The 27,950-nt window shown below is 46.9% G+C and overlaps 1 protein-coding gene across 1 annotated transcript in view; it reads right to left on the bottom strand.

Annotated features, from left to right (window-relative positions):
• The window catches only part of LOC135399936 (QRFP-like peptide receptor), a 220,334-nt gene that overhangs the window by 176,695 nt on the left and 15,689 nt on the right, over positions 1-27,950 (bottom strand). Inside the window, exon 2 of the mRNA XM_064631673.1 lies at positions 19,175-19,732. Within this exon, the coding sequence (XP_064487743.1) occupies positions 19,175-19,566 (392 nt within the window). The 5' untranslated portion in view covers positions 19,567-19,732. The remainder of the gene's footprint in view (positions 1-19,174; positions 19,733-27,950) is intronic.

Below are 27,950 nucleotides of genomic sequence, written 5' to 3'. Positions count from 1 at the left end.
GCCATTCATGGCTGAGGTGCTAGCGTCTGCAAGCTCTAGTCATAGAGATTCTCACGTAGATCCTTCTCTGACCATCTATATTTATCTGACGAGCTTTCCAACTAAAAACACATGGAGCAGGGCGAATAAAGAATTGCAGATGTCACACGCATGCCGTTGTCGTCGGGGAGGTTTCAGCATGGTGTTATGATTTCGATATTTAGACCGCTGCATTCACTTTATCATTCTCGTATCTGTCTCGCACTCTCAGATTACTAGTTGTCCTTGTCAGAGATCTACAGCTTGTTGAAGCCCATCCTGCCACTTCTGCCCCTGTCCATTCCCAGGCACAATTTAAAGGTATTTTCATTCTTATACGACACTCTTAGAAATGAACTTCACCGCATAGTACGCTGCTAGCCAACCATCATCTCGAATGATATCGTTATCTGCACTGATTTGTTGAAAACGGGAGGCGTATAGGCCTTTTTTGTGACACTTATGCTGTTCGTAATTGTCACACACACACACACACACACATAAATGGGATGATGATGTGGTGGGTCATCCTCCGCCGTTATGGCGGCCACAAAATTGTCACAAAAAAGCGTACGCCTCCCGTTTTCAACAGATCAGTGCAGATAACGATATCATTCGAGATGATGGGTGGCTAGGAGCGTACTATGCGGTGAAGTTCATTTCTAAGTTTATTTCTAATCGATAGCTATCGGTCTAACTATCGATCGATAGCTTTTCAATACAGACCGAGCAGAGCCAGCATTACATCCCCATTCCCCATTTATCATCATTAATTTAACTGTTGTTGTTGTTAGCATTACATAATACCTATTCCCGGCTTTTAACTTTCACTGACTATCTGCATCATTAACTAAACACCGTACCGAGCTTGTATCTTTCCCGATCCTTTCGATAAGAGAAGTAAAAGCCGTAGACTTTCTTCCACTAGCTTTGGCCACGTCGCCGACAGCGACCCTAAGAAACCCGCTAAAGTCAGGTTTTCGTGAGCACAGAGGGGAAGGTAATTCAATTTTCCAGTAGCGTGCACAATCTTGGGAGCTAATCGTTCGAACACCATCCAGTGATTATCCACGTGGCCCTGGGATCTTCAGCGTCCAGTTAGGTAACCCCCACTTTACAAACATCACCTGTCCTAACGTGACCCTGAAGAGGTTGCGAAGACGACGTGATAGTGTCGGTAGGGGGAATATAGGTTTATTGCAAAACAAAAACAAAACAAACAAAAACACGAAAGAGGGGAAAGGTTAGCCTGCACTCTTAAAAATGAACTTCACCGCTCAGCACGCTCCTAGCCAACTATTATCTCGAATGATATCGTTATCTGACCTGATTCGCTGAAAACGGGGGGCGTACGCCTTTTTTGTGACAATTATGAACAGCATAAGTGTCACAAAAAAGGCGTACGCCTCCCGTTTTCAACAAATCCGGACAGATAACGATATCATTCGAGATTATGATGGGCTAGGAGCATGCTATGCGGTGAAACTCATTTTTAAGTTTATTTCTAATCGATAGCCGAAGTGTCGAGCCGAAGGAGCTGAAGGAGGAACAGTGTCGAGCTCGAACAGGAGCCGAAGTGTCGGTACACTCTTAAAAATGAACTTCACCTCATAGCACGCTCCTAGCCAACCATCATCTCAAATGATATCGTTATCTGCCCTGATTTGTTGAAAACGGGAGGCGTACGCCTTTTTGTGACACTTATGCTGTTCATAATTGGCGGAAAGGAAGGTCGTCTATAGTAAACCGATAGCAACCAACCGGCTAAATCCAGATAGTTTACACGTGTAAGATTCTAGCTAACAACGTCATTGCGGCGGCTGACGCAATCTCTGGGTGTGACGTGCGCTCGGGAGAGAGGCGGAAACATCGGCGTACGGGTACCTTGCGGGCACTCTATCTCGCGAAAGCGTGAAGTCAGGACGCCGATCGAGGTGTCGTTGGAAAGCGCTTGAGAGGTTCGACCTGGACCTTAAGCGGTGTCGGCTTCAACAACAATAACCAAAATTTTATAAATTTGCAAATTTGAAACATCAAAGTTTTGCCAGAATGTCGGCGTATATGAAACTAAAATATGATCAGAATCGAAGGAACCGCGGCAATCAGAAGAAAGGGCGGCTCAAGAGGAACCCAAAAAGCCCCTAAAGTCCGGCACCGAGCGATCGAGAGAGCTATACGGTATCGCCGATGAAGATTAGCGGCGGAGACAAATCCGACTTCCGGCGCGCACAGCGAGCTCTTAGCCTCTTGAATAAATGAACAAAGACTTGTATTTGTTTCACTAAAATCCCCCAGGCCCTTACCCTCTTGAATAGATGAATAAAGACTCGTACTTTTTTTCACTAAGATCCCGCAAAGGAGCAAAGGAATCGGAGATCGAGACGTTTCCATGTGAAACCACGACCTACTAGATTATAACGACCATGTCATAGGCACCCCTTCCCAGCGCCGCATTTGGAAGCTAGCGGTGGCGCTACTCATCGGCCCGGTTATTGATTCCTCAACTTCTACAATACTTTGTACTTCAGTTTACCTTAGTATTTTGGTACAAGCGGTGGATGTCCCACGGAAGATGTTTCATTCTAAAGTTTATTATCATCATCATCCTACGAGTTTTCATAGGAGCTGTTGCTGTCGTCTGCTACGGTAGTCGTACGTCCGCTTCTGCGCGTTCAAAATTCAAATTTCCATTGTCGATCATGATGTAGATCTCGCGGGCTAGGGAGCTTCCATGCCGCAGCAACCATGGAGGCGCTCTATCGCGGGCCGATGAGTAGCGCCCCTAGCGGATCGTGCGAACGGGCTCCTCATTACGGGGTCGTCGATTATGACATGGTCGTTATAACCTACTAGGTCGTGTGTAAAACACTATAGTGCTCGGACTGTTGTACTCATAGCTCGGCGTTTACGGTCTTCGAAAGTCACGATCACAATCATCTGATAAGGCGTGAGTTCGGGCCCTGCTACGAACTCACGTGGACGGGTGGACGGGTAGGGATGGACGGGTAGGTGGATGGCCTTAAACAGACTCATGAAACTAGAGAAAGTTGATAAGACACATACCGTCCACCCCCATTGCACTCGACTTTCAGTACATTTTGCTGCTTTGGGATGTTTATAAGTGCGATGTTAACCGGTGAGTGCACTAATATGCGGCACGATCGAGCGCAGCGACCTTCACGTGACCATGTCCACCTTCACGCGAGTTCGTAGCAGCGCCCGAACTCACGCCTTATCGGATGATTGTGATCGTGAGTTTTGAAGGCCCGAAACGCCGAGCTATGGTTGTACTCTGAGATTCATGAATATTTCAAGCAGACACCCACTAAATAAAAAGAGTAAATTTACTGAAGTGCGAGCAATCTTAACCATTCGGATATCATTCCTGCGTCATCCTGAAAGTCAGGAAAACCAAGCCATCGCGAGAAAATTTTTCCTCGTCCCGACGTGCTCAGACGTCAAATTGACGTAAAGCGCTAACGAGCTCTGATCCAGAGAACGTTACTGCGGAGTCCTTACGGTCCAATTTTAAAAGGGCGTCTACTTGACTCCACCAGGCGCTGGGCACCGTGCGTTATATATTTATTCCTATTTGCTTCTCAAAGGCGGTCACGTGCGAAGGCTCTTCGTGTTGCGGAAGGAATGTCTTTGATAGACGACATACGGTAGATTTCTCATCTGTATCCTTGTGAACAGGCAGAGCCACGAAGGAGCATATACGGGTGAATGGTGAACGAGAGCTGCTTCTTTTTCTCCCTCGCATCGAAGGGCAAGAGAAAAAGCGCGTTTCTGGCGGAACGACAAAAATGACCTCCAAAGATACGCTTTTTGTTTTGGGACCATTTCCTCGCGCTTTATTGGCTCGGTCTTTTTTCTGAAAATGGCACCAGCATCAGTGCACAACGAGGAACAGAGTGAGTGAGCGAGTGAGTGAGGAACAGATGTTGCCGTTAAACTAATCGAAAATGTTCATTTTGTCAAAATTACAGTCTCCCTACAGTGTCACCAGAGGAGCCAGGCCTAAAGTCAAAGAAGCACACTCCAGGGCCTGTTGTAATACAGCTGCATGGCACGCGATGTGGTTGCTCAGTACTCCGAACTGCAGCAGATATTTACAGATGCGTTCACATCACAAGAGTCGTCGACATGCCCATTTCGTCCTCGGGAGAGCACCGTGCGATCCATCTGTCTCACTGGACTGTCTGTAGTTACCGAGGACACACTAAGATTTGAAAGTAATTGTTCTGAGGCTGCAACATACAAAGGGCGAACGGACGGACAAATCGAACAGAGAAACAAATGGAGAGATGGGTGGTTCAAATCCCGCCGCTGTCTGGCCTCTTCGACGGCTGCCGGATTTCAATCATTCAGATTTTTTTCCTACAGATTCAGATTTACACTTGGAATCATGTGCCACACAAGTTCTGTAGGTGTAAATGGCATGAGTGTGGAGCAGATGAGCGCTGCGAGATGACATCGAACAAGAACCTTGAACCTGCATGCGCTGCGACAGTCCTCAAGCCTTCAAGGTCTGTGGAATTCCCGTTCTCGCCTTCATTAAGTCACTACATAGTATATTCAACGTCTGTGTAGGTGTCATGAGCTGCCACCATCTTCGATGCACCAACTACCGTCTCATTGTACCCCATAGCGCTGCTCGTACAGTGTCTAAGCCAAACTGAATTCATTGAGCTCTCAGTCCGTTCTACGTGTTTCCCATCGTCTCTTCTGGACTATCGGCGGACGACGTGTAATTACTTAATGCGCGCACGTGGTCGGGTCGCTGCCACCAGTATGCAGTCCAGCCCTCCTACGCGCACCGTTCCGTAAGATGGAGTATTTCAGTGGAACACATCGTGCCGTCTATTGAGCTGGGGCAAAGCAGGCCTGTGAAAAATCGTAGCTTGCCAGTCTATGGGACGAACACTGTGCAGAACACGAGATCATTTGAACGGCCGTTAGAGTCTTCGTAGTCACTAATCAGTCACTAACTATATGTTCAGCCACTAGTCCCTAATTTTAAAATTTTATTTATTTTTTTATTTTTATTTCTTTATCCTTTTTTAATTTTAGTTTTCAATTAATTTTTTCGCTTAGCGTGTACTCGGAACGCGCGAGCCGGGCACGTTGCATACCCGGGTTTTCGAGAGCTGATGCGCGGGGTACGTCGTTGGTCAGTAAAAATCTCGCTGCAACATAGAGTTTAAGTAAAAGGGGTCTATGGTCTGTCTATAAGTAAATCTGCTGCAGAAATTTTGACACGCGACAATACATGAAAGTCGAACCTACATGCCAATGAACGCATGCGTGAAAAAAATGGGGGGGACGACATGCGTTCTCCATACTTGTTCTCCAATTGCGTTATGCGTAGGATATACGACCTCGTCTTTTTTATTTTTTTTGTCCTCGGCCAGCCGTTAGTGTACTGACGTTATCCTGGTTGTAAACATTAAATGAGCTACTGAGTTCATGGCACACCAGAGTCTTCCGGGACATCGTAGAGAGCCACAGGGGAGCATTGGAGGCGTGCTGGACCTATAACCGAGACGTTCGTGGATGGAAACCACGCTCCGCTAATTCGCTCGTCTGAATCGAAAAACGTGCGCCGCAGGCCAAGCGTAAAAATGGCGCTCACCATAGGATAACATGAGTATCACGTGTTCAAGAGAGAGAGAGTACGTTCGAGGTAGTACAACTGCGAAAGGAAGAAAGGGAGAGGCAAGGGTACGTCGCGCTTTGGAGTGGATAAAGAGCCCCAGTCGGAGAAGGTACTTTAACTTTCAAAAGGCAAATGACGGCACCTGATGAGCCCGGAACACTTGCGCCTTCATGAAATGCAACGCATCAGGCAGAAGAAAAGGGATGGTTATTACAGAACTGGTTCTGTAATAACTGGTTCTGGTTTCTAAAAAAAAATAAAAAAGAACTGCTTCGGCTACAAGTTACCCCTTACAGAAACAACGCAGCAATGTTTCGGTGAAGCTCAAGAAAGAAACATACAACGCGCCTAGTTTTTATTAAACCCAGAAACAAAGATTTTTCCCCCCCTTTCGGATCCCCGATATTTTGTGGTATATTTGACACCACACAGAGGATAAAAGTCGCTGAACCGTGTTTTCATTCCACCTGGCTTTAAGGTCACGACGTTGTTCTGTGCGCCCGCAACAGACAAAGATTCCGCATCTGCCCACACCGTCTAACCACCGTCAGACCGTGATTGCCCACACCAGATTCCTACCGTCTAACCGTGCTCCCTACATTTCCGTCCACTTTTCCGCCTTTATTTTACCTGAACTCCGAGGCAGAACTCGGACAGCGCCGCTATAGCAGTCTCTAGAATTCGATCGGATCTATAACATGATCTTGGACACCGCCAACGACAAAATGCTGCATCCGCCCTGCCCTATACCGTTGATCCTGAACGCACTATAGCATTGATAGAACCCAGAGAGAAAATCTACATGACTGCGTGGGGGGTGATATTTGAAGCCCTGTTGTTCAAACACTTTTGCAGCCCTCTGTACAAAAGTCTGCAGGAACTCCGCATAAAGGCTGGGCCATACACGAGCGCTCACAGGCTTTGTTCAAAGACAGAAACGTCGCTGAACGCAGGCTGTTGGTGTGCGCGCTGTTCCCAACCGCAACAATTGTTTCGGCTCAAATTGCAGTTTTGTGCTTCGCGCGTGACCTGACGGCCTACCAATGGGAAAAGTGTGACGTGTGCACCAGGTTGACTTTCCAACTGATTGTGTGAAGATAGCTTTGCCTGCGACAAATTAGTTTCACGTGCACTGATTCTCTCCTACGCGGGACAAAAGGAAATCAGAAACACCGCTAATTTGACGCATTCCTTCAGAGGGCGGTGGAGATTTTGCATATACTGTACTCAGTCCTACTCCTACTGAGCTTACTGAGTTCCGCGAACTGCTTGGCTCCCGGTCATTTGGTCGTTCTATTTTGCCCGCTGTATTCCTTTTTGTTTTCAGTAAAAGCGATGGGAACATTGCACGCAGTAAAACTGAAAGAAAATAAAAATTATTTTCTGCGCGATAGCCATTAGACGTCCGTGGCACTTTGTCTCCTTGTCAGATACACGAATTGATTTATTTTGAGTTTGAGCTTGAATATATATATAAACAAGGGAAGATACTGAATTCGTCACTTGACGAATTCTGCTACTCCCACAAAGATGAATCCCTAAATGAACCCCACAGAAAGGAAAAAGTAAAATGAAAAGATGAAAAGATAAAAAGAGAAAAACATGAAAAATTATTGATGGATGAATGAATGATGAATTGATGTATTTTCTTTTTGTTAATCCCTTAGTGTTCTCATACAAAGCAGCAATCAGAGGTTTATGAGATTGATATTTACAATACATGTTATTACAATTACAAAAATGAAACCAAGTGGGAGATCGCTAGGATAACCTTTGATTTAAACCTATTCGATATGATTGTGATTGAGACCTTGGTATACTCCCCAAGGTATACCCTACTTGGTATCCTCCTTGGTATACTATGGTAAACAAAAGTGATGCTGTCTCCCGCGTGTGTATTAAACGACACTCCTGTGGATCCCTTGTTTGTATCTATTTACAGCTTATCCGTTTAATTTTCCCTCGTTGTTTGAACACACTGCCACCAACGTCAATTGTTTTCTTCCCGAAGGTGTGAGTCTCTCAAGTCACAAATTGGTGACTCAGTTTGCGTGGCTTTTATAGATTTAATATTTCATGTCATCATACTTTTACAACACGGAGTCTGATACGTGACGCGATCTGAGATATCGGCGCAGAGATAAGGCGTTTCATTTATGCGCCACATTTGCTACAGACGCGAAGTCACCTGCAAACTAAACGTTATTTCATAGGCAGGGGGATGCGAAGCACAATGTAACATACTTTGAGACAGTGGAGTGAATGCTGAAGTGTACAGTGCACATGAGCACCATCAATGGTCATTCTTCTAATTAAGTAATTAATTATTAATTTATAATAATTATTTTTAATGCCACTTGGTCACCTTGAGGTTGGTTTTTTTATTCCTTCTTTTTTTATGCCTTTTGGTCGTCTTGAGGTTTGTTTTTTGTACTTTCTTTTCTGTTCACGAGCTCTGGGGTAGCCTTGGCGCGACTTTTGTCGGGTCTCACCAGAGTTCGAGGTAACTCGTTACTGTAACTAAGTTCATTTTTTTTGGTAACTTGTAACTTAACTCGGTACTTTTGCGCCGTGGTAACTTTCAGAGGAACTCGTTCCTTTTTCAGGTAACTTTGCCAAAGTAACTTAAGTTCCAAGTTACTTTTAATTCGCTTTTCACTCACGTCCACATATTTTCTTGCTTTCTCTCCGGTTCCTTCATGTCATTTTTTGCCATGAAACGTGATATTCAATCAATTACAGTATTTTATTCAGGGAGTAAGAACCGCTGCCATTGAAATGAAGCTGAACCATTGTGCACCCACAGGGAGTAAGATGCAAAGCGTTCGAATAGACCTCTACCAGAGGAACGTCGTCATGACATTGGTACACAGACTGAAACCGAAACAAATCGGAAGGAGAGGGCTGGATTCCACGAACGGGCACTTGTTCTCTGCCTCCCATTGAAAGAAAAGCAGGACCAAGGGTCGCGTCCCTTTAAGGGACCATATCGTAATCCCCTCAAGACCGTGGCTTTCGGGCGCGACCTTGTTCACCTCTTCGAGCGTAGTTCAATTCTACCAAATTTGTGGCGCTGTCGAACGCTATGACGTCATTTGTTTACAAACAGGGAGAGATCTATTGTTGGACATAAACGAAAACTATCTAAGCGTGTCGCACTCCTCCGCAGGCAACTCAAGGTCTAACTCAACTGCTCATGCGCACTGCACCTGCGTAATGCTATTTTCTGTCCGAAGTAACTTGGAAGTAACTCGTTCTTTTTTTAAGTAACTCAGTAACTGCGAATTACGTTTCAGGCTGAAGAACGTCGTTATTAACTTAGTTACATTTTTCACACGGTAACTTAACATGTAACGAGTTCTTTCTGACGGGTAACTTCTCAATCTATGGGTCTCACATCACCATATTTTTTATTTGTCAACAATCAATCACTTAATTTATTAAAGACAGTGCCATACTCATCCAAGACCAGTGCAAACCATATATTTTTTATACAAATGTAATGTCAACATTCATCATCTCGAAATAAAGTTGTTGTTGTTGTTGTTGTTAGGCAAAAGAGTTATCTGGTACATCCTTGTCAACTTTCCATGGTGGCTCTTTAAATATTTCTGTTTCTTATTCCTCTACGTGTAACTTTACGCCTACATCACTATTGCAGAGAGCTACCGAATTGAAAGACGAACAAAAAAAAACTGCATCAGACAGGCGGATCTTTAATGACTCGTAATAAGGCGCCAGGTACACATAGGTGCACATAAATATGATGTCTCCGACACAGAGAGATAAGACGGCGGAGTCTCTATAAATATGTTTCTCGTCTGAATGTGTGTAAACATAGCAGGAGGTAGCAAATATAGGGAGACGTTCACTGTGGGCGTCCAGGAAGAGAAGAAAAACTGGCACAACGCCTCATTTTCTGCATCAAGTTATGAAGCGCGTGCATGATGGTTGTGCTAGCCTCGTGAAGAAATAACATAACAACAATCCTCAGTTATTTTTTTATTTTTTTATTCATTTTCCCGTAAACAGCTGAAAGCCTCCTGTGTTTAGGAGCCTCCATCTCCATATTTTTCTTTCCTAGCTCCAACTAAAACTGACAAAAAGGAAAGAGAAGGACCAACGCCCACGTACTAAATTATTACAAACGAGATAACCATGTTTTAAAACCTGAGAAATTGGTGGTGCAAATTTCGATGTCTTCACCGGAGCAAGCCTCGTTAAACAAATGATGAATACGTAGAAATGGTTTCGAGAGTGTTTAGGTGAAACACTCACTTCAAACACACGTACAGGTCTTAACCCTGTAGTTGGTACATTAATGCAAATAGCACGCGTTAAACAAATGGTGTTATGGTGAGCAGGAATGTAAAATGTCTTTCCAGCACATCATATACCTCACTGGTTCACGGAATAACCGAAACGGCGCTGAAGAGTGGACAGCTGCAGATAGCATTTGCAACTAGCACTTTTTTTTTACGCGGTAGCGTCATGGAGATGGGGCCCATCAACGTCGACAGCCATGTAGTTTGGCACTGGTGCCTGTTTTATTAGAATATATGGACAAATACGCGAACGAGCCGGCAGCGCAGACGCACCTATTTCTCTTGGCCGCATCCCTGCAGAGGCTCTCCATGCACTGAGTGGTGTGCTCCGCGTAGCAGTAGCTACACTGATAGTGATGCGCAGAGGAGTCGCCATACTTCAACCAATTCCTGCCAACGGAGGTTCATAACTCAGTGTCAGCTTTTCTTTTCCATCGCTCGTGTGGGGAGATATTGGCGTCATCAACCAGAAACCCTTCTCATCCGAGGAACGGAGTTTATGGCTTGGGTGTCGTGATGAACGTTGCGCTGGCCCTTCCCCACATTGATCGAATCTGGTTCCTCCGCGCGGTTTGTCGGAACGGTCTTCGCGCTCTCGAAAACTCAACCTTATACCAGTGCACCGTTACCGAACCGGAAATATGTAACTAAACGGTAAACTCACCGCTAAACGCTTACCGGCGTTCAAAGAAAATGTGGTTATTTGTTTTATTTCCTTATTTTATTTTATTTTTATTTTATTTTTTTTTTAAGATTTGCGAAGGATAATCCTGTCATTCGTGGCAATGGTTGGCGCAAAGCGTACTGTCCAGTGAAGTTCTGTTTTTAGAATGTATCTGTCCAACCGTCGAAATTCTCACCACAATTCTCCACTTCTCCACTTCACTACTCACTTCACTTCTCCATAATTTATTATTGTTGTTGTTGTTGTTGTTGTCGTCGAAATTCGATGTAATCACTCGCGAAGCAAAGCGCAGATACAGAAAACCTCAATCTTTGAGCTGAATTCCCCGTTCACAATTTTTTTCTTGTTCCCATTATCGTCATCATCACTATGTCCCCGTTCAAAACGGACCCACGTACGATAATAGACCTCGTTAAACAAAAGAAAGGCCTAAAGGAAGATTGAATTCGCATGCTGCCCTCTGTAATTTACGCCGTAGGGCCCGCAACGCCCGCAACGAAGGGCAGAAAAATAAAAATGCAGAAATCGAAACTCAATTTTATTTCGGCCGCCTGGTGCCCAGACGGAATCTCACCGAACGAGGCATCCTTCAGTGTTTCCGATAGCAGCTCTCGCAAGTGGAAAATAACGACTTTATTTTCTGCCCTTCCGAATCTGGCACAAGTCTACGCGTTTGAAATCCTAGACCCAACCCTTGCAACGTCTGTCGGATGTCTTCTTTAGACAGCGGCCGTATTTGGCCCATTGTGTAAATGTAAGCAGTTGAAGCCTTTTCTCGGCTCACAGGAAATGTCTGTCCCATTTAAGGATTGAAAAGGCCCAATCGTTGTTTGTTATTATAAAGTAATTTTTCTCTGAAACAAAGATGTTTGAGTTGCTGTGGAGGTTATGTGCAGGCACATTACACGCTTAAAAATGAACTTCACCGCATAGCATGCTCCTAGCCAACCATCATCTCGAATGATATCGTTCTCTGCCCTGATTTGTTGAAAACGGGAGGCGTACGCCTTTTTTGTGACACTTATGGTGTTCATAATTGTCACAAAAAAGGCGTACGCCTCCCGTTTTCAACAAATCAGGGCAGATAACGATATCATTCGAGGTGATGGTTGGCTACGAGCGTGCTATACGGTGAAGTTCATTTCTAAGAGTGATATGCGATGCCAAAGTAACCGACTACTATACTCAAGCGTTGAAACCGTTGAAACCGCGCGACCGCTATCCAGCAGTTTGCCAATACGAGGGATTGAAAGCGGCATCTCATCATCAACACGGGTTACTCCGTATACAGAATATGACTCGATCATCATCATCATCATCATCATCATCATCATCATATCTTTACTTTTGGTGTAATCTGTGTAACTCTTGGTATCATCTGTTGGTGTAAATGGCCACGTTGGTCATCGTACGATTCAGCCCACCAACGCTCCGCCCTAAAAGCCCTACAGTTCTAGACAATGTATAGGACTTCGCTCTGTGAGGCCCAACATTATATATCATATTAATATATATATTATCATATATTATATTTATATTCTTCGTCCATCGTTACATTTTCACCAATTACCGCAAGCAATGGAGTAGAGTATATCGCCTGTGGCGATGAAACACACCAGCCATCATCATCATCTTCTTCAGCTTCAGCTTCATCAAAAGAAAATTGCTGCTGTTTGGCGTAACCCAAGAAAGTCTAGGAACCAGATATGAAGAGAAAAAAAAAAAGTCTTAAGGTAGTTATATCAACCGTGTAGTAGTATCTACCAAACGTCCTGACAAAAAAAAAAATTATCTGTATTTCTTTTTTATATATGCAACGCGAAGGGTTCGCATCGCAGAATATCTTGAGAAATGTACACACCTTGAGGCGATAGGGAATGACAATGACGATGATGAGGAAAAAAAAATTAGACGTGAGTATGGTAAGAGAAAAAATAAAGCAATACGAAAAAAAAAAAGACACCTGTGGCACCCATACCGCAGCGCAATATGCCAGCCGTGGAACACGACTGAAAAATTGTGAAAGCAAGAATAATTGCTCTTTGCTCGACGTTAATACCTCCGCGGCAGGAATGTGAATTGAAAACCGGAATATTAAAACGTTACAGTTTTTCTCCCCTCTTTCCGACGCTTTTGTAACTACTCCATCCTGTTATTCCGTTCTGTCTCTTTCATTCTTTCTTTCTCTCCCTTTGTAGAGAAGAGAGTATGTTTCTCATTTTGTACACAAGCGAGGCGCACAATGCCCGCTATGCCTCTCTTCGCAAATCCTTCGCGCTCCAGCGAGACATGTCACAGAGTAAGCACCAGCAACAGCGACTACAGCTTCATCCAGCGGGTATTTCGAGCGAGCTTGTCTCGTTATCGGCTTGCGCAGTCCTGCCACACACGCAAGTCTAATGTTTACACCGTAACCGACGAGGCGTTATGCTTGCCTATATAGAGAGTCAGCCTTTCATACGCAACGAGAGCGCATTCATGCCATCGCTGATCCAACACGACTCACAGGCGTGAAGGTTTGACGGCGTCGCGCGGAAGTGGTCGTGCACGTTTTACGAGCAAAAACAGAATTTGTCTAGATTGATGAATCGAAGCGCACACTCTAAAGACTGAACTCCACCGTATAGCACGCTCTGCGCCAACCATTGCCACGAATGATAGGGTTATCGCTTCTGATTCGAGGAGGGAGGGAGGCGTACGCCTTTTTGTGTCAGTTATCATGTACTACTGCCACAAAAAGGCGTACGCCCCGCTTTCTCTTCGAATCAGAGGCGATAACCCTATCATTCGTGGCGATGGTTGGCGAAGAGCGTGCTATGCGGTGAAGTTAACGTTTTAGAGTGATGGGGTAAAATGATGCATCCAGGTTCCATCGCACGTGATAATGGATTGAAAAAATTCGTAGCCCTCGGATTGAAACCGGTTTAGCAGCTGCTCAGAGACTGGCGTGCGCGCTCCCTTTTGGTCACAGGTGAGGCCCTGAAATCAAGCAAAATCTGCCTGATTTCAACAAATCAGGGCAGATAACGATATCATTCGAGATTATAGGTGGCTAGAAACGTGCTATGCGGTGAAGTTCATATTTTAAGAGTGATATAGCTCTGCCTTATACAGCTGCGTATGGATATGGAACGATAGCACAGTAAATGTGTAGTATATGTACATATTATCGGTATCCTTCCCAATCGATTATACAGACGTTTTAAAAACGTCGATATATTATCCAAAAGCCAGACCTTTTCTCCGGATACTGATGTATATAGTAACATATCGATGTTTAAATCGATTATGAATTTAATTGTTTGAAATCGAAGTTTTAAACAGCTGAGGAAAAGGGCGCTGGCACCAGGACTCGAACCCTGCATGGCCTTCTGATTTCCGGTCAGATACCCTACCGTTACACCTGTTGCGGTATAGCGTATCTGACCGGAAATCAGCAAGGCCGAGCTTCGAATCGTGGCGTCCGCGCCTTTTTCCTGAGTTGATTTAATTGATTTCGGGCGTTGGAGGCTTACGTGTTTATGTCGTCCATGTTTGTAGCCCGCCTCGGCTAATTCTTCATATCGATATTTATTTCGCGGATGGCAATACATATGGTCGAGTAGAGAAAATACCCGTGTTTACATACGCTGAGTGAACAATTAAGACAAAACACAACATTTAGACCTCACCAACGCCCAAGCAATATCAGTATTCTTCTATTTCTCTCGCTAATATCCATATACTGGTAATCGATAAATATCGATATTGATAGATTGATGTAAAATATTGATATACATTACGTCGCTAAATTATCGATATTTCCAGCCGATAATCGGCTGCCGGTACTTATCGATATTGAAAATTCCTATATTTTTTGCACCTCTACAGCAATGGCCTGTTCCCTTGTGGACGCTGAATGGCCTGCAACGTAGGAGGCCAATGTACTGGCAAGCATCACTATAGCGCGGCAAGTGCTATAGCAAGAAAAATTTATGCAGCAGTCGATCCCACACACTTGTCCCGTGTTTGGTTCGCGTATTCGTCGATACGGCGTAATACTCTCCGCCGATTCCTATACTTCTGACAAATCAGGTGCCGCGCCGAAAAATATCGTATTGGTGCATTCGCGGAAAAGCGGCATGTAGAGATGAACCTCAATGGGGCTGTATAGCCCACTCCTTTTGAAAATCCATAGGATACACCTCATATACAGGGTGTTCAAAATTAAGCTTTCACTAGCACTTTATAAATAGGCGAACAAAAGAAAACTGGTGCTATTTTTTCTGTTCCTTGAGTAAGAAACAGGTGCTACATAATTAGCAACACCTGTTTCTTACACAAGTAGCGTAAAGTTATCATCCGGTTTCCTGTCATCACTGTGTTTGCGTAGCGCTCGTGAAAGCTTAATTTTGAACACCCTGTGTATATATATATATTACATTCAAACTCAAACTTAACTCAACTCCATATCAAACACACACACACACACATAAAGGGATTGATGATGTGGTGGGTCATTCTCCGCCGTTATGGCGGTACACTGCCCCATTGCGCTTGTGGAAGGGATGACAAAGTGATGATGATGGAAAGGTGTCCGGTTAGAGTTCGTCCATTAGTCCTGTGCTGGAGAGGAACTCAGCAACAGCTCGTAGGCCTTGTATCAGACGTGAGGGGGCCGACCATGGCCCGAGAATTTTGGCTAAGTCGAACTGGCGTTGGTCGACGCGTTGGAGAGCAGTTTCCATGAAGGCGCGCTCGCGATCGTACTGTCTGCAGACCAGGAGGACGTGATGGAGGTCACCACGCACACCACACGTGGAACAGAGGCTGGACGCGCCGACACCGAGGAGGTGCTTGAAGGCCGGTGTAAACGCCACATTAAGTCTCAGGCGGTGAAAGAGTGTGGCAAAGGAACGCGGCATTCGGCGGGGGAGAGTAAGGGACAAGCTGGGGTCAACAGAGTAAAGCAGAGAGCGGGTAGTGGTGTCACGTTGCCATTGAGACTGCATCATGGGGCCAGTGAGGCTTGAGACGAGGTAACGGCGATCCCCCCCGAGATAAGATGATGGGGACACGCCGGGTGTACTGGTGCGCGGCTGCGGCTGTTCGATCTGCGTCCTCGTTTCCGCTAATGCCCACATGACCCGGGATCCACTGGCAGACGATAGAGTGGCCCTGTGCGCTTGCTTTCTTGTATACTTGTAGAATTTCAATGACCACAGGACTGAGGAAGCCGCGAAGTCCCATAGTTGCCACACATTGCAGTGCAGATCTGGAATCTGTCAAAACGACCCAGGAGCGAACGGGGCTGTCAGTAATTTTCCGCAAGGCGAAAAGAACAGCATAAAGCTCAGCGCATGTTGACGATGTTTTATGTGAGAGATGATGGCCATCTGAAATTGACTCGGAGGGAATGACAAAGGCAGACGACGAACCTCCCCTCGTAGTTGAGCCGTCCGTGAAAACTGCGGTGGAAGTATCATAACACGAGCTCAGCACATCGAGAGTGAGCTGCTTCGTCACGCATGCAGCGACGTCGCCTTTCTTCCCTGTTAGCCCAGGCACCGACAGAGAAACGCAGGGCATCGGAAAAGTCCAAGGAAGAGTGCTGGGAGCTGTGGGCGCGACCACAAAGTCAGGTATGCTAGCTTTCAGCTGAGACATACATGGGTGTGCACTGCTGGTGCTTGCGTCTCCGAAGCTTCCTAACTAGCGGATGCCGCCGATGGTGAGCTAGAAGGCGGAGGTACTGCCGACACGTCTCCCCGTAGCGAAGCACTTCAGGCGGGGCTTCCTTAGCCTCAGCAATGACCATATGGGCCTCTGCCGCACGAGGGACTACCAAGCACACTCGGAGACTGCGCGCCACGAGGCACTGAAGCTTATGGACTGAGGAAGGTGGAAGACCATTCAACACAGGCAAGCTGTATGCAAGTGACCCGTGAACCAAAGCTCGGTGGACGGCCAAAAGCGACGCCCATGTCTGCCAGATGCCTGATCACCGCAATCCACCGGTGGACCTTGGCTTCCAAGCCCGGTATGTGCCTCACCCAAGACTGCCTGGCGTCTATACCGTAACACCTAGGAAGCGATGAAAAGATGCACTCCTCAGCTGTACACCAGCAACTGAAAGAGGGAAGGGATGCATGTTCCTTCTCGTAAACGGAAGTACCACGGACTTTTCAGTCGAGATGTCCATGTCGGCCGTTGTGAGGTAGTGCTCAATAGTGTTCAAAGCGTGTTGCAGGCGCCGCTAAATGGCCGGACGGGATTTGCCGCTGGTTCAAATGCGGATGTCATCCGCGTAGATCGAAATTGACAGTTTCTTTCCAATGCAGCCCCGAATACCAGCCATGGCCACGTTATACAGAATTGGGCTCAATACGCTCCCCTGTGGAACTCCATGGGTCATCGATACATGCTCCGTATCCCCTTGACGGGTGCGAACAAATAGTTGCCTGCCATGGAGGAAGTCCTTAATCCATGAGAGAGCTCTGGAGGGTAGGCCAGCTTGGGTGAGGGGATTGAGAACGGAGGCGTGACTCACGGTGTCGTAAGCGCGTTAAACATCAAGAAACGCAGCCACCACTGTCTTCTTACGCGCCTTTTCTTCTTCCACCGACGTAATGAAGTCAAGAACCGAGTCCACGGAAGACCTGTGCTGGCGGAATCCTGACATTTCCTGCGGGAAGAAGGAGCGTCTCTCGAGCCACCACTCGATTCTGTGGCGGATCATGCGCTCCAACAACTTGCCAAGGCAGCTAGTCAAGCTTACTGGCCTGAAAGAAGAGAGCTGAGAGGGCGATTTTCCCGGCTTCAATAGGGGGACAACGCGCGCGTGCTTCCAACTGTCAGGTACTTTCCCGGTTCTCCAGGACGTGTTAAATACCTCGAGCAGGCACTTCGGACATCGCTCATCCAGATTACGGATAGCCCGGTACGTGATATTGTCCGGGCCAGGGGAAGATCGAACACGTGACAGGAGAGAGCGAAAAGTCAGTGTCCATCTCCGGATCAGTGATGACTGGACTTGCTTCAATCTGTTCTGTCAAATAGGTCATGTGGCTCATGAAAGCCGGTGAACGCGCTGCCACGGACTGAGTGCCAATGGTCTGGCAGAGAGCCAGAGCCACTTCACCTTCTGGCTTAGAAGAGAACAACTCGTGTTCCATCGTGTTCATCGTATTTCCATCGTGTTCAACGGACATTTCGGAGCACGGACGTTTCGGTGAACGGACATTTCGGAGCACGGACATTTCGGTGAACGGACATTTCGGAGAATTGTTCATCGTCCGTGCTGCAAAATGTCCGTGCACCGAATCGCCCGCACCGAAATGTCATAGACCTGAATGGGCTATATCGATGTCAATGGCGGTCTCCGAAGAGTTGTGTACAGGTACCGCTAGGGGCGCTGACTGTGCAGAAACCGAAATAACAGAAATTAGCTTCCATGTGGGACTTCACTTCGGTTCCTGCATCGGTGGCACCCCTAGCGGTAGTTGGACGCAAAAGGAGACCGCCATTCCCCATTGGAAATGCACGGAGAGCAAAGTTTTTGTGATTATATATTTTTTATTACGCAGAGTTTGTTTACCACGTATTTTTTGCAAGCTTTGATCGCATAAATATACGTATATATGTCGTCGTGCGCGACCGGAAGTTCTCCCGGTAAGCAGGCAACGCGTTACACGCGCGAATGTGGGTATAGTACTTTATCTGCACACACCTTGTACATCAAAATACTATGTCGAAACAGCTGAGGTATAGAAAACGCATAAGCGTTCATAGAGGAGGTCTCGAGAACCTCCCGCGGCGAATGGAACGAATGGAACCCCTCTTCAGAACCGATACTCCTGTGGTGCTGAACAGCCATTTCGGTTTCTTTATGTTTTTACGATCCTCCGTATGAATGCCGCGAAATTAAATCAGATCTTCGTTTATTTTTTTCTTCCGTTTTTTTCTCCTTCTCTCTTGCTGGCCTCATCGATATCTGATTATATTTATTGGAACCCCGCAGTGGCATTCTCCAGCATCGCGCATCCTACCAACGTAAGAGGTATAGTACCATGACGTCGAGGTGCAGCCAAAAGACACGGACAGTGATTAGACAAGTAACGCGTAGAGGACAGAACCTCTACGTTACTTGTCTAATCTCTGTCCGTGTCTTTTGGCTGACAAGAATAAAGACTCCAACAGGAAGCAGTACAAAAAAGCTGACAATGTTGACGCCCTGCATGTCCGACCGTGGACGCTTCATGGTTGGGAGTCACTCTGGTAATAAGGAGAAGTGCTAAGCGTTATCAACGGAGCGCGCAGCAGAAATAAGGTAACGTGTTGTGTCGTGCTCCCACATTTATTCGACTTCGATTTACAATGTACGAGCGCACCGGCTGATGTGGGAAATTGCGTCCAGGAAAATTTATGAAACATCATGACGACACTCGGTCAGACACACGCAGAAGATTCCTGGTAACTTCAGCTACTAATCAGCACTTAAAAACTCACCTTTCCAAGCACGTGGCAACTAACGTGAGCACAGACGCAAATACGACGATCGTCTGCAGATAAAGCATGGCTGTACACAAGGCGTTCGTCATGAAGGACCACTGCGCAGGGCCTGCCAACTCCATGAGCTTAACTGGCAAGACGAAACCACCCACCGCAAAGTCACACACTGCCAAATTCACAATGTAGTAGTTGACAACCGTGTGCATTTTACGGTTCCGAAACACGGTACAGCACACCATGGCGTTGCCGGCCAGCGAAAGCACCATAACGCAGCCATAGAGAGCGACGAAAGCGCCACACACGGCCGGAATCTGCGTGAAGTCCGGGTAGGGTCCGTAGTCGCTAAGACTGGTTATGTTGATGCACTCGCCTGTGTCGGAGCACTCCATCCTAGCCACGGGCTTCCGTGCCTGCGCATGGGGGACGGTCTGATAACAGCATTACGAGCTCTGGATACTTGGAGGAGGGAAATGGCACGCTATCCGCTTGACCTTCGGACTGTCGTCTGCTTCACTTGAGAAGCCATTGGAGTCGTTGAAGGGTGGCGAAGTGTGCCTGTTGAAAGAAGGTGTTAAAATTACAGTGTGCAAGCAAGGAGAAGGTGGCGGAAGAATGATGCTGCTCGCATACTCTTGGAGCGTTTTATTGGAGCAGCAGCTAGGCCATTGCTTTAACCTAACCTAACCTAACCTAACCTGCTGAACAGTTCCTTCTAATCTGCAAAAGTTGCTTCCAGTTTGTAATTGTAATAAAGGCTCTCGTCATAAAACATAAAAAAGAAGTTTTCCTTGGAATTAGACTTAGCAGCATGCAAAAGCAATTTCAGTACGGAGTGCTTGATACGGACACAAAATTCATCCTCAGCTACAAGGGTCGTTCTATGTTCAAGATCGTTCAGCGGTACGTGTAGTAGCGCACGTGCAGCAGCGGCAGCTCTCATGGCGGCGAGCACTGTGTCTGCAGCTGTGGAACAGCAATGCATAATCAAGGTCTTTGTAAAGGAGAACGTCAAATCAGCTGAGATTTTGCAAATATTACAGGCACAGTATGGGGAGGAAACGATGTCAAGGGGAAGAGTGTACGAATGGTGCAGATAGTTTGGCGAAGGACGGGCTATGGTGACAAATGAACCACATGGACACGTCCGTCCGACTGCAGTTACGCCAGTGAACATCGCAGGCGTTGAGCAAGCCATACTCGGGAACGGGCGAGTAACAGTTCGGAACATTGCGGCAGTGTGAAGACAATAGAGTGTTTTAGTGCATGGTACGCTATCGCCTTAGCGCACGTAAGCGATAGCGTTGGTGGTTCTGAGCACGCGCAAAACATAAAGAGAGCTTCGCGCATTGCGCAGAACCATCACGTTATCCCTTACGTACGCAAAGGCGATAGCGTACGATACACTCAAGCTCACTAATCATTGACGAACACTTACGGTTCCGCAAAGTCTGTGCAAGACGGGTTCCCGACGCCTCACTTGTGACCAAAGGGGAGCGCGCATGCCAGTCTCTGAGCAGCTGCTAAGCCGGTTTCAATCCGAGGGCTACGAACGTCCGCCTTTCTGTGTCAGTTTGGATGCATGATAAATTCGAACGTATTCGAACGTATGATAATCGAACACATCAGTATTCGCTTCGATATTCGAAAAATTCGAATGTTCGCACGGCACTAATAACAATGTGGAGTTACATTAGGTAACGCATCAAATTGAAAACTGTACCAACTAACAAATAACAGCCAGGAATCTCATGAGAACATCCTTGCTTCTACATCAAGCGTAAGGTCGTAACGAATTATTGATGTCGTGATTTCACAGAAAATTTCTCGTTTACGTGTGAGGGAAGCGGGCGACAATGGGTTGAACCTGTCAAGCAAAGAAAACTAATTGCCCACTACATTGGCGTTCCCCTTCCTCGTGCCCTGTTACATTGAACACAAAAGCGCCAACTTGGACCCCATCCAAGGATAGCCTTCCTTTTCGTTATTGTCACTAGCAGCGCCTTCTTTCTTTTTTTCCTCTCACTATATAGTTCATTCTCTCCGCTCAGGACTCATTCTTATAAGACGCCAATAACGCAATCAGCAACAAATAACTATACAACCTGCCGGCAGAAAACGCATTTGCGACTTCTTCTGACCCTTGTCTGCTACTTTCAGATGTCCGTTATTAGATTTTTCGTGAGCAAGACGCTTTTGGCGACGAGGACAACAACTCGCCATGCGAGTCTTTGTGTCGCCACTGTGCTGTTGTAGCTCCTAAAATGGCATTCGCGATTGATGACGCACTCGCCAAGAGAGTTTGCCAGCGAGAAAAGTGATAACTTCTTAGCCTGGCCCTCTGGTGTCTCCCATGCCATGGTGCAAGCGTCAAGGTTACATCTTCCACGACAGCACAGTATATCGAAAGGCCTTCACGACACCGATATATAAACTGCTTACAGCGTTGCAAGCCGATTTAATCACTTCTTCCTACGCGGGAAGTTCTAGCAGGACACGAACTAAGACACAGCAACAGCCACCGAGCGCGCTGGAGGACGGTGCGAAAGCTTCTTGTATGACCATTATCTGTCTGATATCCGTGACGCACGGGCAGGCTAGAACTCCTTTGAAGTAGGGGTCCTTTAGAGGTTTGAAGGACCGCTTTTACGGAAAGGAGTTCGCGCCGTTAACACACGACAGTGGCGATCTCGCTTTAGTGTATCTCTTAACGCACTCCGGAATTGCTCATGGCTCGGCGATACGGACGTAAACTTCACCATTGTGTTTCTGCCCACGCAGGTCACCTAAATTGTATTCCCATAACTTTATTACAGCCCGTGTATCCCTTTCTTGCCACTGTACACGCGGCATTTTGTGCGAGATTATTTGGGCGCGAGATTATTGAATTTATTATCACCCAAAAAAGTCATGGTATGACATGGTCCCTGTAAGTTTGGAAAACTGATAAAAACCTTCAAGATAGGCATTTTTGTGCTAAATAATCCAGATCTGCTAATCATCGGCGGATGCCGCTTTCGAGGCTACACCTTTTTGGTCGGAAAGGAGATAGTAGCCGAGATAGTAGATAGTAGTAGAAAAGGCCATTATATAAAAGGAGAAGCTCCGTTACCGTGTGTCAATAGGCACAAACGCCGTTCCGGTAGGTGTCCCAATCTGGAAAGGCCTTAAGAGTGCCCGTGTGTGATTCGATTTGTTCTATTGAGCTCGGATGGGCAGTAACAGTAATACGTTAGGGGAGGAGTATCACTCCTGAACTACATCTGCCTATATTTATGTTATGTACTGTAAGGCCGCGTACCCACATGCGGTAGAGATGTGCGCAACAGCTATACTGCCTCCGCCCGCGGCTCTCCACAGCGAGAGCTCCTGAGACCGTGTTTGACAAGATGGCGAACGACAGCGAAGTCGAGCTATTGTTTGTAGTGAACGTTTCCGTTCTTACATCGGAGCTTCCGCGAAATCAACATCGCAGACGCAATAAACCCTGGCTTTGGGTTCACTCTCTGTGGCGATAGCACATTCTTTTCTTGTTAACAATATTTAGCTTTCTTCTTCCTGACTCTAGCCAATATCCTACACTTTACTTACCTGCACTCCCAAATTTTACTTCAGTGTAGGCCCAAAAAGTCATTTTAATGCAACGTTTTATAATGACATTTTATTTCCTTCATAAGAATTCGCCGGTTGAAAATCGTGAGCATCAAGGCGACATACCTTCCAGTCAACGACGCCGTAAATGCTCTCCGTGCGGGAGACCGGAGAAAAACAAGAACGCACGCAACTTCCGTTTACTTCCTGATTGGCCCAGCATGTGCGGATGCCGCTAAAAATCGTGCACTGCGCGAGCGCCAAAAAGCGGAAAGCAGAGATGGCTTTCCCCGCCCAGCGGCAAGAGTTTACCGCGCCGCGTTCGTGTTTCCGCGCAGATTCTCCGCATGTGGGTACGCAGCCTAACACAAGCACACCGGTCTTGCACGCTCGTCACGCGTAAGGAAGTGATCAAGATGCTGACGTCCTCGGCCGGGTTCTAACCGACAACTTCGGAATTAGTGTCGACAACCGTATGACGAACTAGAACGACGCGTATTAGGACTTGTCTGCACAAGCATCATTTTTGTCTTGAGAGTTTTGTTGGGGAATCCTTCCATGAGGGTTTGTTGTGGTTTCTCGCTGACATGAAGCTATCCTGTAGAAAGCTGACGAGCTGTTTCGTCGCGTGGCGTTCGTTCCCTGTCCCTGATGGAGAAAGAATGTCCTTGGGTGTTGGTTTTTCCCGTTTTGGGAAGGCGCGTTTCCCTTGCTATGTTGTAAAAAGGAGCGCAACCCTATTACGGATTCGATCGTGTTGTTCCAATAGCATTGCTTCCATCGAGGATACCTCCGTGTGTAGTAGTAGTGTAGTTCTGCTCAGTCAGTGCAGTATTCGATCTGAGCCTGCAGGAACGAATCTGTGCTTCGATCGCTCGCGCGAGAAGAAGAGGCACCGTCGTTGTCGTAGGTGCTGCTACAGGATGTGTCTTCTTGTGTTGTTCAGATGCAGAGGCAGCTGTCAGATGCATTATGCGAACCTTGCTGTAAAAAGTTAGGGGGGTGTTGGTGATTTTTTTTTTTTTTTTTTGGGGGGGGGGGGGGGGGGGGTGTCTGGATAAACCACAGTGCGGGCTACAGCCGCCAGTTTGTTTGCCTTCTCGTTACCTCCCACCCACGTGTGAGAGAGTATCCGTTACAGAGCAACTTTTCTTCCCCCTTTCTTTGCATTATCCGTGTATTACCACGAGTGCCATTGCCCGGAGTACTCCACCGGAAGACGCGAAACACGTCATAGCTTTCTGCTGCCGCGTGACCGCTCAACGTCATGTGTTTTCGAGCTGTGTTAACCGTGCAACACGGGACAAGACTGTACTTTTGTTTGTTTGTCCAGATGTCTTCACCCCAAGCTCAGGGGTATGCTGCCCACGACGGCATGTATTATACAAGATTGCTGACAGATATGTGAAAAAGTGCAAGGTTGTGCCATAAAGCTGTTCGGCTTTTCATTCACCGAATTCAGGTGGTAATGGTGGTGACGGTGACGGTGAACAACTTTGCGCGTTGCCCTTACCGAGATCACTGCCAGTCAACAGCGTGTACCCTTATGCCGATATTTATTTTTCTTTCAGGATGGGGGGGGGGATATGTTTATTAAGAAAAAAGAAAGGAAAGGTCAGCCAGACGGAGGTCGGCTTGCTATTCCAAAAAAATGGAAAATGGGGGAAGAAACGAAAAGGAAAAGAAGAAAAGAAAAGGGGAAGACAAAGAAGAAAAGAAAAGAAAAGGAAAAGAAGAAAAGGAAAGGGAAGAAGAAAAGAAAAGGGGAAGACAAAGAAGAAAAGAAAAGAAAAGGGGAAGACAAAGAAGAAAAGAAAAGAAAAGGAAAAGACAAAGAAGAAAAGAAAAGCAAAGGAAGGACACAAAACTAAAACTGAAAAGTCACACACACGGTCACACACACACACACACACACATCAAGTCACAAGGCGTTGACAAGGTTCGAAGCGTGGAGAAAGCGGAGGAGCGCAGTGGTGACTGCCCACTGGGTCGACTGATGAACGGGACCCAGTAAGGTAGCCAGTGTTATAATGCCCTAGCCAAGCTGGGATAGACGGCGACAGAGGGCGTCACGGTGCAGAAGGTGTTGCCGGCAGTGTAGGATGCAGTGGGGAATATCACCCACCACGCTATACAGCTAGTGCAGAGGGGAGTGCTAGACTGACCCATTCTGAACAGTTGCAGCGGTGTGCGGGCGACGTTTAGACGAAGACGGTGCTGGAGCGATTCTTCCGTGACGAGTGCAGCGACACGTAATAAAGAAGTCCACTGCGGGGTCGATTGATTGCAGGTGACTGTTGTATGAGGCAGCCTTAGCTCTGAACGCTTGGGCCCGAGCAGCACACCGGCGGCGTATAGACATACAACAAGCAGAAACAGTAAGGGGCAGATGTACCGTAGCATGAGTCACAACTTGTGCAGCACGTCGTGCAGCCGCATCTGCGCTTGAGTTACCATATAAGCCCACATGACCGGGAAGCACGAAAGGTGTAGGGAGGCCGTTAATAAGGGATCCCAACTCGGCCACATTGTATCTGACTGCTGGTGGAATGTATAGAGAGACGATGGTGAGGTCAAGTGAACCGACACGAACAGAGCAGCAGACGTAGTCCCCGATCCCATCCACCTGCAGATCACGTTGGATCACTGGGAGGTCGGCCCGCACAAAGATCGCGGCACGACTAGTCCGTCCACGAGGCTCAGACACAAAGGTGAGGTATAGTTTGAGAGACGAAAGTCTGCCCTAATGCCACACTCTGAAGTGCACAGCAGTACCGGGAATTTATGGCGCCACACGAACCCGCGGAAGTCAGATAATTTCGAGGGCAAGCTGTGCGAATTCCATTGAAAGATCGTGGTTGTCTGGTAGTGGGCTAGCGTAGTGCGACGGCGACCGTTATTCATTGTGCGCAGAAGGGGATGGGCCTTTAAGTAGTCAGGGGATGGGCCCGTAAGGGGATGGGCCTTTGCGTAGGAGAGGTTCAAGGGCAAGCACAGCTTGGACCGCAGGTAAGTCTGCTGCTGTTGGGAGCTGCTGGACAATTGCTCTTAAAGGGGCCGTAAACTGGTACAAAAGGTGCACATTTCTTTGTGTTATACCATAAGGGGCATTTCACATGCAGTGTCTTAGATTGTTGGTCGGATGAGCGCGCTTCATTTCCGTAGTGGGTACTTCAGATAAGTATCGACGCGTGATGAAGCTTGTAATTGCAAAATGTCGTTTTCTATTTGTTATTCCAAAAGTGGTCACAGAGGAGCGGACATTGCGAAGCGAAAATGGCGTGTTTTTCACTTCTTTGTTTTCTTGTTTGCCCGCTAGGCAGCGCTTTCAACGTTAGCTCTGCCCACTCATAATTAGGGGAAATATTGCCAGTACTTGGAGTACTCTCTGACTACAGTAAGTGGGACGCTATCCAGTCGGATCAATGAACAGAAGGGCACTTTACGAATGCAATGCACACACGCGATACAAGAACAAGCTCCCCGTGTTGACATCATTAGATAGCAAAGGAAATGTGCTTCGTCGTTGTTCACGACAACCAAGATATTAAAGGGTTACTGCGAGTTCCGTTCACGAAGAACGGAACGGGTGTACAGAGAACATTATGGAAACAGTGCTGGAAACCGTTAACATCTCATACCATGCTTTCTCCGTAAAGAACGTATCAGGAAAAAAAATATCAGTCTGCCTGCTGTTACTTACGTGCGAACATTCTTCCCTGTGTGCTCTAATGGTACGGATAGGTGCACTCCGTGTGTACCGCCTCTGAGTGCAGTGTACCCATCATTTCGTCGAGAGCTCTTTTCATTAGAACTGTCGCCTATTAGTACATTCACAAGGCTATCGCGCGTGCGAAACATGTTAGTTGGCGCGTGCGTTCACGAATTCCTCGTTAGCGACTTGACACTTTACGGGAGAACGTGCTAAAAGCACATAGTTCCTGCACAAGCGTTAAGCCTTTTGGCAGACACGACTAATAGGTTACGTAAGCAAGTCGGCACTAAAGTCTTTCAGCCACTGCACCTGGAGCATGGGGATATTACTGCCGTTTTTCACAGAGCGCAAGCCGAGGTGACGCACTGCTCTCGGTAGGACCAGCCTGGAAATATAGCGACTTTTTAGCTTGATGAATGGCTTGCCAAGTTCGGAAAAGCTTATATATGCTGCTTAAAGTACTTTGCCATGTTCATACAACTGAGCGGAACCACGAAAGTTTAAATCCGCTGTAAAAGATCTATTCTGGAACGCATTTAATTCCACCTGAAATCGGGTGGAATTAAATGCGTTCCAGAATAGGTCTTTTCAACGCCAGGTCAAAATGACGCTGTCCCCAGCAAACACCGTTCCAAGCCATATCTCACCCATTCGACGCTCTCAAACGACCTGGAGAGTTCCAATTCATTGTCACGTGTCACCGGAAGTCGTCCGCAGTCGTTCTTCCGAGATGACACATCAATCAACATTGGGATATTTTGTGCGTCCATGTTCATTTACAGTCCCACGAGCATTCCTCCCCAACGTTGCGTTCCCCTGTATTGACGTCACTTATGCCACGTCTCGAGTAAGAGCTCGAAGAGTTTTGCTCAGACGTGCGTAGAAAAGGACGCCAAGAACCAGCGTCTCTACTCAAAGGCTGAGCTATCTTTCCTGTTGTTCTTCAGATTGGTGCTTCATGTTGTCCCCGTCTTAATTTAAAGGTGCCTACACGTCACTTCGTGGAAAATAACAAATTCTGAAATGGATCGCAGGGCCATGTGCAGAAGATTTCTGCCGCCACACCATCTGCTGTGCTTGCTGTGACACTACAACACGGAGGGCAGCACAGAAAAGAAATGACCCTAAAACCTTTAAAACGTCATAAAGTAAATATGTACGCAAAGAACAGAAGTGGTGTGGAGCCGGACAGTGTGCGAACAGTGCCCTACTGGAGAACTGCACTTGACGCACCAAGAAATAAATGAGCCGCATTTCCAAATGGGGGTACCGAAATTTCGGAAAACGATTCCAGAGAAAATTCGCAAGGGCTAGCGTGGTGGTTCTGCGCAATGCGTGAAGCTCTCGGTATGTTTCGCGCATGCGCAGAACCGCCAACGCTATCTCTTACGTACGCAAAGGCTCACTAATAGTTAGTTTAAGTGCATCGTACGTTATCGCCTCTGCGTACGTAAGGGATAGCGTTGGTGG

Source organism: Ornithodoros turicata, chromosome 7 (genome assembly GCF_037126465.1).
Source record: "Ornithodoros turicata isolate Travis chromosome 7, ASM3712646v1, whole genome shotgun sequence".
Taxonomy (NCBI): domain Eukaryota; kingdom Metazoa; phylum Arthropoda; class Arachnida; order Ixodida; family Argasidae; genus Ornithodoros; species Ornithodoros turicata.
The sequence above is the reverse complement of the archived record's forward strand: the minus strand, read 5'-3'. Positions and strand labels throughout refer to the sequence as shown.